The following is a 13,561-nucleotide window of genomic DNA, read 5'->3' on the forward strand; positions in this document are numbered from 1 at the left end:
GACAACTGGAAAGAAACAAGCACAAAATAGGGAGTATGTGTTATGGGTTTCGCTAGCTAATTTTCTACCTTGGATGACGCTACGTCCAGAGCTGAGTTACTTCCAGCAACTGAGGGCTGAATCAATTCAACCAAAAAAAATCACTAAATGCTGGAGCAATTGCCACAAATATGGCCGCTATCACAGTGGTGATCCACAGGCGAGAGCTGCCGACCAATCCTCCCAATCAACTTCCCATCAAATCATACATGTGTAACTATTTTTCCATCTTCATTTTTTTAAGTCACAATAAATCAAGCCCCACTGGCCATAATTGCCCGATAATATCGCTTGCTAACCTCCGCGGCATGAATACGTCTTGCGTCTTGTGTCATTGGAAGGCGAAGTATATCAGCCGGCTGCAGAGTCTAAAAAGGCGTGTTTGGTTAGTAAACAATCCAGAAGAGACGTACGCGACTACTAGAAGGCCAAAATCAAACTTACACTGCCAATGTCATTCGTGCACCACCCAGCGACCAATCGACCAATTTCCTTTAACGCCACTTTCTCCTCGAAAGGCACTGTTGTGCTCTTCTCGATTTTTTCACCCGCATTTATCAGTGTGCTGGTCAGTCTTTTCAACACAGCCTGGTCTTTCCGAATCCCTGGAACATCCACTAAAGCCAGGAAATCTCGATACAATCCACCTTCTTGTGGCCACCCACGAATCCTTCTTTCTGGGGTTTTGCCAAATACATCGAGCAACAATTTAAGTGTATCGTAATCGCGCTCAATGACGAGCCGCGGAGCAACGACCCTGCAGAACGTATCATGGGCTTCGTCCCAATGCCTAGCATTAAGAAGACACCCAACCTCTGTAGGTGTTACACCTGCGGACCGTGCAAAGAGTGCTTTCGCGGCCCAGATCCAGGGGGTCGGAAGACGGAGTTCCTGAGTCAGATATTTCCACATAACACTCGTTGTTTCATCTTCTAGCACTGGTGCAGGGAGCAACTCAGCAAATTGGCATAACATCTCTTTAATACTACGTTCACGATCCACGGCACGATTGAGATATAGAAGAACGAATAACGCCGGGCCATATTCCTCCGAAGCAGCAAGTTCCCAGGCATAATTAAGAGCAAGTTGATCTGCACGATGCTCATCGATTTCAAGTGCGTTGTATTGACGTGCGACCTTGCAGATATGATGGAATAGTTGGAATGAGAGTCGGTTATGTAGCCCCTGAGCAGAAAAGGCCTCAGGCATAATATCTCGTGGTACGCAGATTGGTTGAATTTCGGGATGTTTTCCATTATATTTGGCAACCGCAAAGATTTTCAAGATAACCCACAGAGGAGATTCAGGTAAGTCAGCCCCTGGCTGCTCCCGACGGTCCCCAAAGATCGAAGTCGGATACGCAGGCTCGTTCCCATGGGAGATATCATGTTGAAACAGACTCACGGCGGCTTCAATAGAGTCGCTTTCGCCGATACCATACCACAAGCGGAGACCAAACGCTTGGACCCAGTCGAGACCAAACCGTTCGGAGATGCTGAAAGTCGATGTCCGATCCTCGATGGCTGCATTTGGTTTGCCCTCGCTACGAAGACAGTTACCGGCAACGAGTTCGTACAGCGCACGAATAGGCTCAGTCATTTCGGAGAGTACATTCTGGTTCCGCCAGAACTCAATTTGGTCTTTCATGTCCTTTCTAATAGTTTCATCTCGTCCAGCTTGAGAAATCAGCGTTGCTAAGTGGGGATTTCCACCTTCGATGAGGGCCTTGCACGCATCTTCAACTCTATGGAGGCAGAGATATCTGATTGCTCGTTCTTCTGCAGTTGCACTGGCCTCAACATTGGCACCATGAGTTTGGCGGATGATATCCTCCCACAGTAGACTGAGGCGATCTTTCTTGATGCGGTGGAGATATTGCTTGCGGAAGTGCTCCGGGACTCCAGCCGATATGTCATCCTCAATATCATCATTAAAAAGGATATATGCTAGTTGCCAAACCCGTCGTTCTAGTTCGCCTTCCGGTGATTCTTCCTGGACAACGTCGATTAAAGCAAGGAAATCAGCGACAGACAAGCTAGCGGATGGGACGTCATCGATGAGTTGTATAACTGAACGAGCCTTTTGCAAGAGCAAGGCATCTTGGTTCTAATCGAAACTGTTAGTAAAACTTGTGCTGGTGTGACTACGCTCATAAGCACAAACCTCCTTCATATCTCCAAGCTTGTAAAGTATAATCTCTGGTTCGTGAGCATCAAGCATTGATGGCGAAGCAACCCCGCTAAGAATAAGTGTATTCAAATTTGCCCATCTGGGTTTAAACGAGGAATGGAAGCTAGCATCAGCTTCCGGCATGTCACCGGGTTTTCCGGCGAAAGTTTTAGGCTTCTTGGCATATGGCCACTAAAAGAGAGAATATCTTAGTACAGCGTTCCTTAATTTCTCAATTACGTACAGCCGCAAAATAGTGTCAAATAAGGGACTTAAATACAAAGAGGGAAAAGAAAAGAAAAAGGAGTCAAACCTCGAATCCTTCCTGAGTTTTCGCCACCTGAGGCTTTCGCGGACTGGCCTGCCGCGGTCGGAAAAGGGAGTTCATAAGATCGATGCTTGTAGCAAATCCTTTGTCCTTGCTGTCTTGGGGTTTTGCCTTTGGGGTGTCATCACTCCCGTCTCTGTCCGCAAAGACACTGTTTTGGATTTCGCGCAGAGCTTGTCGATCTTGTTTCCGAGGACTGATGGTGCGCTGCAACTGCTCTGCCCAATTTCCACTCAAGTTTAAACTCAAGTCATCCATATGCCCGATTCGCGAGTGTTCGAAAGTTGATTTTTGGGGGCTGATTGGAGTAGGTTGCTCCGCGGTATAGTCAGGGACAGGAAATGCACCAGCCATATCCATCGTCTCGTCCCTGTCTGATTCAAGTTCTGATGTGACAGTGTCATGACCATCACTTTCTTCAACATATCCATTTTCAGAATTCGAACCCACGGAGCCCTCCCCTAAAAAAGATTCTTGCTCTTCATCCGACTCAAAGGACACAGATTTACCAATAACAGACTGGTTCGTAAAGGCTCCAGGAACTAAACCTCTTTTTTTGAATTCGAACGTATCGTCTTCGACTCCGATCATTGAGTCGTCAAACGAATCATCGACGCTAATTGTTGAATCATTAAATTCTGAGCCGAGATGATGTGAGGGAATTTGAGCCTTTGGAGTGACCATGTCAGGATGAGCACTCATAGTGCTTTGATCAAAACTCTCACCTTCATCGTCATCATCATAATCAAGCCCGTAAGTGGTAAAGTGTGGAACTTTGAAAATCCAAATACCCTTATCCTTCCGATATTCGACAAATTCGGTATTCGTAACGCGCTTCAAACGCTCGATATGTTTATCAAAGAGTGGTCCACTCGTCAGTGGCGAAGGAGCCTTCTTGTCACGACCTCGTGGCCAAGAGTTTTCAATTGTCAAAGTGGACGGGACGTTTAAGCCTTTGCCTCGCGGTGGCTTAGATCCTTCCTCAGGATATACAGTGATGGAACGTAATCCGATCACGACGATCGAGTCCATCACATCATCGAGATTAACCGTTGTGAGGTCAACAGGCTTATTAAACGTAACACTGCCGCAATTTTTGCGACCTACAGTAAAGTTGGATACCTGTTTCTGTTGCTCGCGCGTCATTTTGTTGATCTCTTGGCGGGATGGTTTCATCCAATATTCTCCAGGCTGAGGGTCTCTCTCCGGAACTTTCACCAGTCCGGGCTTCTCTGGTGTAACAACTTCTTCTTGCTCACGGTCTTCAGGGACGATGGCAAGTTCATTTCCTCGGATCTGTTCCATCTCAGGCTGGTCGCTGGAGCTAGCGGAAGATTTACCGTCGGGGATGCCATTGACATTCTCAACCTCTCTCACTTTATTCGATTCGGCTGCAGTGCTCTTCTGTTTACCCGACCGCAAGAAGCCCAATTCTTCCGGTGTTGGCTCCGGGGTTGAGCTTTGCACGTGGACAAGAGCTCCATCAGTTTTCGCAGCTGGTTCCTCGCTATCAATGGGAGAATCAAAGCTGACTCTCTTCTTGAGTTTGCTAGATTGCTGTGGAGTGCTATCGCCGTTCGTAATTGTGGCCGGGGACTGGGATGCCCGTGCAAATAGGTCATTTCTAAGACTCCGGTCGATTGTCAAGCGCTTCAAGTTCGAGCTTGAATATCGAGAGCTTCCCGGAGAAAATGCTCCCGGGGACAGGATGCTATCCGTTTCTGGCTCGAAGGATCGGCGTAAGCTACTTGCCGAAAGGCTCTTGCTGAAGCCCCGCCCCAAGCTTCCTCCATTAAAACTTCTACTTAACAGGCTCGTTCCAGTTGGTGTACCAATGGAGCTGCTAGGAGTGCCATATGTGGAATACGAAAATCCGTATCCTTGGCGAGTGGGAGGTGTGATGAGGCGGTTTGCAGCATGAGGAGAAACTTTATACATAGGCAGTGGTGTTCTTTGCTTTTGTTTGATACTCGCGGAGAGTGGTGTGGCTAAGGGTCCTGGAGAGGGAGCATTCGGTGCAGGCAGGCCAGAGAAGATTGACTGGTTTCCGTAAGGATTGCCTTCCAGGAGCGACGCTTGAAGGCCAGTAGCCTGGGGCTGCTGTTGTGTTTGTTGCTGTGGAGTTCCGAACATGCTGCCGCTACCCAACGAGCCCAAGCCTAATCCACCGGTATTTTGCTGTTGTGCGTTCTGATTCGTACCACCGAGATTGAACAGAGAGCCACCAGTAGAGGCAGGAGTTGCACTTGCTTGAGTACCAAACAAGCTACCAGTTTGGCCTGTGCTGGGGGTAAAAAGACTTGGTTTTTGCTGTTGTTGTGTTCCTCCAAACAAGCTGGATCCCGGTTGCTGTTGAGGTTGGGTTCCAAATCCACTAAAGCCGCTGGTGCCCGTGGTCGAAGTTCCGGTCCCAAGATTGCCAAACAGATTCGGCTTCTGTTCCTGCTGTTGTTGCTGCTGACCGCCAAATAAATTAGTTGATGTCGCTTGCTGTCCAGTCGTACCCCCGAACAGCGATGTGCCACCTTGTTGTCCGAGGCTTGTTCCAAACCCTGTAGTTCCGGTACCTGCAGGCGTTCCTCCAAATAGGGTTCCTCCGGCCGGCTGTTGCTGTTGCGTGGTGGTTCCGAACCCACTAAATGCTGGCTTATTTTGCTGGCTCTGTTGGGTTTGACCGAAGGCTGAAAAGCCACCGCTTCCAGCTTGCTGCTGACCAAACGGTGAGGACGTGGCTGTAGTGCCTCCAAACGGCGAAGCACTAGTGGTAGGTGCGGTTTGTCCGAATCCACCAAATCCAGTCCCAGTGGTGCCCGTGCCGAATCCCGTCTTTTGCTGATTGCCGAGGAGATTACCTGAACCAAAAGCCGTACCTGTAGTTGACCCAAATCCCCCGGTGCCAGTTGTGGTTGTGCCGAAACCGCTTGGCTGTGAGGTAGGGGTTTGACCGAACACTGAGCCAGCTGGCTTCGTAGCCCCAAACAATGGGTTTGTTGAAGTACCACTTCCAAAACCGCTTGTCGCTGTCTGTCCAAAAGTTGAAGGCGCGCTTGAGGCTGCACCAAAGGGATTAGTAGAAGCTTGAGTGCCAAACCCGCCAGCAGGCTGTTGGAAACCCCCGAAGGCAGTTGCTCCAAATGCTCCGGCCTGACCGCTAGCATTTCCGTATCTGCGTCCTTGGTCATAATCCGCAACGCGAAGTTCCTATCTCGGAGTTAGTGAGAATGTTCGAACAGAAAAAGAAATTAAATCCATGGTGATATACCTCGAAGGAATATTTCAAGTACGGCTGCATGCAACTAATGCTTTGGTAATGGCATGTCCCCGAAGAGTCTTTTTCTTCATATGCGCTGAACGGTGGATTTGCGGTTCCGCTTGCCGGGGGAATGGCGCCAGCCAAAGCTGTTCCGCTACCGAATGCACTCCCACCACCAAACCCGGTTCCGCCTGTAGTTCCTCCACCAAAGAGACTGCTACCCTGACTGCCGCTTCCAAAGCCAGATGTCTGATTGCTCCCAAACATACCACTACTCGCTGTACTTGGAGCGTTGCCGAACGAACTGCCTGATCCGAAGCCTGTATTACCGAACGTGCTTGTTCCCGATCCAAACATACCTCCAGTGGATGTCGGGGTGGACCCAAACCCTTTATTCTGACCTCCAAAAATGGGGTTTGTTTGTGCAGTAGCAGCGCCGAAACCTAATCGAGAAGAAACACCGTTAGCCTAGAAGAGTCACAAATATAAATAAATATGATGTTCTATGGCGCATTCGCATTGGTATCCCTGGAAGCTGGGAGCTTCCTGGGACAGGTGCTACATTCGCGCCAGAAGCCAGGAAAGTCCCTTGGTACGTCGCAAAAGGTAGTACTGAAGATAGCCATATTTGCCGCATACAATCATTTTTTCTCACGGCAAAAAAAAACGATAGGACAGTCTTCAGACAACAGAACTGGAGGTAAAAATCTTCGTCTGTCGCAGTAATGCAGGAGATTTGACAGTAAACACGTACCTCCTCCTGATCCAAAGCCGCTGGAAGCACCAAATGTATTTGCTGCGGAACCAAACGGTGACGAAGAGGATCCGGACCCGAAGCCTAGACGAATGGAACATTCGCATTAGACGGCTGCCTTCCTGGAATACTTGCTTCTGCCGACAGGCATCCGTCCCAGGATCTTCGTTTCTATCGCTTATTGCTGAGATTTTATTTTTCTTTCTTGAAGACAACGAGATCCAGTTGAACCGTCGGAGAATAGGACCCAGAATATCGCCACACGACCAAACATCGCATGACATGAATGAAAAATAAGGAAACTAACAATGGAGAACCTACCTGAGCCTGATGCCCCAAAAGCTGATCCAGTTCCGAACCCACCGCTTTGTTGTTGCTGATTACCGGAGCCGAAGCCCCCAAAGCCAGAGCCAGCGCCGAAGCCTGACATGATGGCTGCTCAGGACTCGAAAGACGATCTATTCCAAAGTCCCTTCCAACTTTGATGTTGTTAAGCCATGAACGATGGCAAACGTCGCTATATGCAGGGGCTTCAAAAAAAAAAAATAAAAAGGGAAAAAAAGGGAAAGGGAGTCGCGCTCTGCTGCGTTGTCGATCGGGCAACGAGAAGGGTCCTCGCACTCAGAAATCGCTATTGCGAAATTAAAATGAAGGCTAAAAGTAATATTTATAAAACAAGGTAGAAAGACGTCTTGAAAGACTGTTGAAAGGCGCTCAAAGATGAATGCTGGGATGTTTTCATCAGCGAAAAAGATGAACCGCCATCCAGCAGAGCAACGCGAAGTTGAAAGACAGCTAGCCAGATGTGGCAAGGCAGACGCCTCGCTTAAGTAACCAGTTCGGCTGCCTAGTAGGGTGCTGTCACCTCGTCGCGGTCAGGTGATATCTGGTCACGGGCAGGCCTGCTTACTAATAGCAAGTTTTCCCCTCGCCGACACGTAGTGAGCAAAGGGGCGGGTATTTCCCCGGGCAAGACTGGCATTTTGATAACTTCGAGCTCCTCCTCTGGCAGCCAACAGAGAGAGCGATAAACATCTAGTTAAATTTACAATTCAAGCACAACAGAAAAGACTGGTCGTTGATAGCATTCATAACCGACCCCAGATCATAACCTCGATCGGCTGATATAACATAAACCCATCCGTAAATCATACATATAAAACGCATTGGAACCGGCAGTCGTTATACTCCGGGAAGTAAAGTGACAACAAGACATACATAGTGGTATCAGCGCAAATCCTCGAGCAAAGCTCCGCTAAAACCGCCACATAAAACAGCTGATTCTATGTCACGAGGGGAGACCAAAGTCCAGGTAACAAAGCCTCCCAGAACCGCCGTTGCGCCCGTTACCTATATTCCTCTTTGGAAATTTAACCGGTTGTGCTGTTTGGTGGCGCGGTTGCTGAGACAGCAGCAGCGGCGGCGGCGGCAGCTGCCATAGCTCTTTTCCATTCGTGGAAAGTGTCGATGATTTTATTCACGACGCTAGGATCCGAGAGCTGTTGCAGATGTCATTAGATGGGAAATTCCACACAACGGCAAAAACGCGTGACACGGGGTTGCTGCTCATACGTACCGTTGAAATGTCACCAAGACTGTCCTCCTCACCGCTCAGAATCTTTCGCAAGATGCGTCTCATGATCTTCCCGCTACGTGTTTTCGGAAGGTCATCGATCACAAACACAACCTTCGGGGCAGCAAATGGTCCAATCGATTTGCGGACTTGCATAATCAACTCCTTTCGGAGCTGTTCTCTATTGTCATTTCCACTCTTCAGGGCCACAAATGCATGCACGGCTTGTCCAGTTAGCGGATCAGGAACTCCAACAACCGCGGCTTCCGCAACACAGTCTACAAGGTGAGATCAGTCACATCCAACCTCTAATAATTGCCGTAAATAACTTACGGTGTTCGATAAGTGCTGCTTCGATCTCTGCAGTTGAAAGGCGGTGGCCAGAGACGTTCACAACGTCATCCACACGACCTCTAATCCAGTAATAGCCTTCATGATCACGTCCAGCACCATCACCAGTGAACTATAACTTTGTTAGCAAATCAAATCAAATCAAAAAAATAAAAATAAAAATAAAAATAAAAAAAAAAAAAAAATAATTCCCTTACATAAAAGCCTTTATAAACATTGAGATAGGTGTCCATGTATCGTTTATGATCGCCCCATACAGTGCGAGCCATGCTTGGCCATGGCTTTCTGAAAGCAAGGATTCCCTCCACATCATTTCCCGGAATCTCTGCACCTGTAACTGGATCCAGAATGACAGGGTCAATACCAAAGAATGGAAGCGAAGCACTCCCTGGTTTAGTTGGAGTAATACCACCCAAGGGGGTGATAACATGGGAGCCGGTCTCGGTTTGCCAGTATGTCTGAATAGAGTTAGTATGATCTCTGAGGCCCATACAATGTGAAGGTCTGCAAAGACAATAAATCAAGGGGGCAAAACAGATCCTCAGCTTACATCAACAATATGGGCTTGTCTTTTCCCAACAACCTCATGGTACCACTTCCAAACCTCTGCAGCGATTGGTTCACCAACAGAGCCCAGAATACGTAAATCCTTCATTTCATGGTTTATGTGGTGGTCACCTGCACGTTTCAAAAGGCGCAAAGCCGTAGGTGCTACATAAAACTGGGTGACCTTGTGCTTCTCAATAACATCCCAGTATCGCGAGAAATTGGGATACGCTGGTGTGCTTTCAAACACCACAGTAGTGCACCCCAAAAGCAATGGAGCATAGACAACATAAGTATGTCCAGTAATCCATCCAACATCACCACCGCAAAAGAAACGGTCAGCTGGGTGAATATCAAAGACATATTTTCCAGTTGCAGCTGCTCCAACAAGGTAGCCAGCAGTTGTGTGCATAACACCCTTTGGTTTCCCGGTGGAGCCAGATGTGTAGAGAAGGAAAAGCGGGTCTTCAGAGTCCATTGACTCAGCAGGCAGATAATTTGGATATTTTTCAACCTCTTCATGCCACCACAGGTCACGGCCTTTGGTCCAAGGCACGTCGGCCCCAGTTCTCTTGAAAACAAGGCAACTGGTAACATCTGGGCATTGTTTTAAAGCTTCATCAACAATTTTCTTAGTCCCAATGACTTTTCCACCACGCTTTCCCTCATCGGTGGTGATAATGAATTTTGACCGGGCATCCAGGGTACGATCACGCAGGGAATCGGAAGAGAAACCCGCAAAGACCACAGAATGAATGGCGCCAATACGCGCACAGGCAAGAAGCGCGAAGATGGCCTCAGGGATCATAGGAAGATAAATCGCGACGGTATCGCCTCTCCTAACACCTTGGCTCTTCATCACCCAGGCCAGTCTGGAGACTTCCTTCAACAATTCTGCATAGGTAATACTGCGGCCGTGGCCAGGCTCATCGGCTTCATAGATGATTGCAACCTTGTTCGGGTCACGCATTGCATGGCGATCAACGCAGTTGAAGGACGCATTTAATCGACCACCGACAAACCAGGCATTATCCCCGCCTTCGAGGGTCCCAATGTGAGTCTTGTCGAAATCCTTTTCGAAAGTAATAAGATCGCGCGCCATGCGCGCCCAGAAGGTGTCAGGATCATTGATAGATTGTTGGTAGAGCTGGTAATATTCATTCATGCCACTCAGGTGTGGTTCATGGGGGTGGTTCTCATAGAATACTCCTGGAACGTCGAAGGTATCGACCTGGTGGGCCTCCACGACCTGCGTTCCACACAAAAGTCAGCCCTCATAGTCAAGTGTAGCAACTGTGAAACTATAAAGCAGGCCATAGCCGGGCCTAAGAATTAAAATGCAAAGATGCTATGAACAGGACCACAGGCTCTCATACCACTGGGGGTTTTGGTTCAGCAGGCGTCTCAGACATCTTAGAAGTTCAGATCAGCAACACTGAGGTGATGCGCTGAGGGAGAGGATCTGCACAATTTCTGTGACTAGCTGAATTCGGCCCAGGAAACAGAAGAGTTTCACTTTTTTTTTTCCAATGGGAGGCGAGACAACCAAGTGCAATAAGAAAGATTCTTGTGTTAGGTTGTCAATGATGGCGAGGGTAGTTAGGGAGAGGCAAGAGAGGAGAGGGAAAAAAAAAAAAAAAAAAAAAAAAGGAAAAAAAGAAAAAAGAAGCACGACTTGAGAGGGAACAGGAAGGCGGAGGAGGCTCCGGCACATATATGTATATTATCCGAGAGATAAATAGCAGCAGCCCGGCATTTCTTCCACTTTCTTGAGAAGCCCCCGACTTAACTATTGACCCCGGGGGGTCTTGGGTCACCCACCAGCGGCGACGGGTTGATCAGACCAAACCCTGGTAACGAACTGCGCTTCTTGGATTGAATCTTCACCATGGCGTAATTACTCTCTGACAAACCTACACTTCCCATGGCTCCCACCGAAGCAAGCCAAGCACTGCGGCGTGTGGTCCATGTGCAAGGGGATTTCGGCGGGATGGTGTGCTGGTTTGGCTTTTCATCACCCCGCCATCCCCCAACTCTAAGTAGATGCCACGGTGCGGGGCATCCTATCGGCGTTTGGCCGTTCTCATAGCGCCAGGGCTCCGTTCCTCCGGTTGTACGGAGCCCATTTCACTCCCTTTGTTTCCCGGCACATTTTCCGCACTACTTTGATTTCTTCCTGCTGTGCTGTGGTGCTTTCGGCGACAAATCGGGTTCGACACTCGCAGACACGCACGCTGGGCCGAGTGAGAGGTTTGCCACCGAGCAAGCACCCTAGGCCCGGGGAGTTTATCCACGCAAAACGTTCTCAGACAGGTCACGATCAAGCCGCCTGCTATTCCCTTGTATACACATGTGTAACACCCATGCTTCCCGTACGACAGACTTTTACGAAACATCTAGCAGCAGCTTCTCTGTGACACCTTTTCTGCCTTGGAGTACCCTGCCGAAATGTGTTTGTGCGCAGTGATCCTAGCCGTTTTATAGGTATGATGGCGGTCAAATGTCAACATTGGGTTCAATGTCGACCCGTCTTCTCAAAGGAAAATCGCAGAAAAAAGCACAATAAGAGCGAATGAGGCCTGCTTGTTACCCGGCTACGTACGTTAGTAAAATGAGGCAGGGTTATTACCGTCTCGACCAGTGTGGGCCGATCGGTGCAAGACCGTTGCTCTGCGTAGTAACAACAGGGAGCCCACAGCCGGCCCCCCTTCCCCCAGGCTGTGACGTCCCGAGACCTTTGATGCCCGTCCTGGGTTGTCCAGCGTGTGTTGCATTGGGCTCGCGTAGATGGAGATTAATGCACCGAGCCCCCTGCTTTCAGTTGCAGGTGCCCTCCAAGATTTTCATACAGCATTTTGGAAAGCAATGGACGTCGGCGGGATACCTTATCTTGACAGATTCACAGCTTAACTACCGGTTTCATCATTTAACCTTGAAAATCGCGGGCCCAGAGAGCATTCTTGCTGTACGCCATAGTGGAAGCTTGTTTTACTTCACCCCCCTGTCATCAAACTGTATCAAAGCATCTAATCGCTATCAAGCTTTTGCTGCAAACAAGTGTCCCGCCCAAGTAGTATGTACTGAGCCAACGGAACAAAGTGCCGACAAACCTCCTAGAGGGATATTAGTCGCTGGCATTTTCGGGACGTGGACAAGGAATGAATGTATAGCTGAATGCCACACTACCTTTACGCAGGCAAACATTCATTGATTCTTTCGGGCCGGAAAATACTTGCTTCCCATGACATGACGTCCTAACTTAACACTCCCTGAGTCAGGGCACAAAAGTCCGTCCGGGAGAAAGCCTTGGTTCGCTGGGGACCACTCAGTTCCAAAGAATTTATGGCCACCCCCGGTGGCCTGGGAGTATTCCGATTTGTGCTTTGACGTAGTTGGTAAAGTTCGGCAAAAGGCCGATGGCAAAGTCTTTCAGAAACGCGATGTAGGCGAGCTAACTCTTAAGCAAGCATTTAGTTACTATCAGTTATTTGTGAGGTAGCTGCTGAGATGATGTGTGTCTTCGATGAAGTCAAATGCAACCCCTCTCCAAGCGCGAACAGAATGGCAAGTGATACGAATTTACAGTCACCTGGAAGCGAGCTTGACGGGATTTCTTATTTCCATCTCTCCTGGTTAGCAGCCCATCTCAAGGATCCTCCTCTCAGCCGAGACATTTTTTGTGTGGTGGTTTGATCATCATCAGCTGGCAGATTGCTTGATGCAATAAATATCTTTAAATTTGCCCGATACCGGTCACACCCACGGTCTAAATGTTGTTATGTACGTATGTATCTGCATTCCATTACATCTTGAAACAGTACCCATGCGTGTTGTACTGTATAACATGAGCATGTTGGCTCAGCGGGTTCCTGTGCTGTGAATTTCAAAAACACCCACCGCAACTCCTTGAATCACGCAATAATCTCTCCCTTCTGTCAGTTTATTCTCAAGCCAAGCTAATCAGCAATCATCCACAGCGGGCCTCAAAGTATTGGAGCTCGCTACGGCTTCTTGCATTCCTCTTAGGACACAATGTAACATTGTAGTTGGATTTACCATGCATGTCCAAATATCCTAGGCCGTCTACGCTCAACCCGATGGGTTGCCTTGTGGTTTTCCATCCAAAATTCATGCTCGATTCGCCAAGAAGAGGTAACATTGGATCAACTTGAATTAAGGCCAGTGCGACATGGCGCGGATCCTATGTCCTGTACGAAGCACGATGCATTTGGCCTATTATACGGAGTGGATTGGGGCGGTAAAACGACTCGTCACAAACGGTTTAGCGGACAATAAGCTTGCCCAGAACTGTTTCTCCGCAGCTGATCATTGATGTCGCTTGGGTCAGCCTCGTCGAGGACCAGGGTGATGATCTTCACCCTGTTGAAAACCCGAGCCTGTGGTGCGCATGTCCACGTAAAACGCTGAATTGCATGCGCGTACTCCGTACTTCTTGGGGCTAGCAACCAGTAACTATCATCTGGGGTACGAACGGCAGTGATCTGCGGTGAGAATAAGCCAACCACATGCATAACAGCCGCTATGAAT

At 48.7% G+C, this 13,561-nt stretch overlaps 2 protein-coding genes across 2 annotated transcripts; both read right to left on the reverse strand.

Annotated features, from left to right (window-relative positions):
* Nucleotides 1–28: 28 nt before the first annotated feature.
* D8B26_001691 (uncharacterized protein) lies at nucleotides 29–7,196 on the reverse strand. The gene is made up of 6 exons (XM_066123613.1): nucleotides 6,865–7,196; nucleotides 5,799–6,232; nucleotides 2,522–5,737; nucleotides 2,203–2,400; nucleotides 484–2,145; nucleotides 29–407 (listed from the first exon to the last, which is right to left on the reverse strand). Exons 1-6 carry the CDS (start codon nucleotides 6,971–6,973, stop codon nucleotides 294–296), a joined length of 5,733 nt encoding a protein of 1,910 aa, XP_065979688.1. The 5' UTR covers nucleotides 6,974–7,196; the 3' UTR covers nucleotides 29–293.
* A 308-nt stretch (nucleotides 7,197–7,504) lies between these two features.
* On the reverse strand, nucleotides 7,505–10,425 carry ACS1 (acetate--CoA ligase; the record flags this gene model as incomplete). The annotated part of the gene is made up of 6 exons (XM_003065666.2): nucleotides 7,505–8,042; nucleotides 8,120–8,394; nucleotides 8,450–8,579; nucleotides 8,665–8,925; nucleotides 9,018–10,262; nucleotides 10,390–10,425. The coding sequence occupies 6 exons, from the start codon at nucleotides 10,423–10,425 to the stop codon at nucleotides 7,914–7,916; spliced, it is 2,076 nt and encodes a 691-aa protein (XP_003065712.2). The 3' UTR covers nucleotides 7,505–7,913.
* Nucleotides 10,426–13,561: the final 3,136 nt, after the last annotated feature.

Source organism: Coccidioides posadasii, chromosome 1, assembly GCF_018416015.2.
Source record: "Coccidioides posadasii str. Silveira chromosome 1, complete sequence".
NCBI classification, from domain to species: domain Eukaryota; kingdom Fungi; phylum Ascomycota; class Eurotiomycetes; order Onygenales; family Onygenaceae; genus Coccidioides; species Coccidioides posadasii.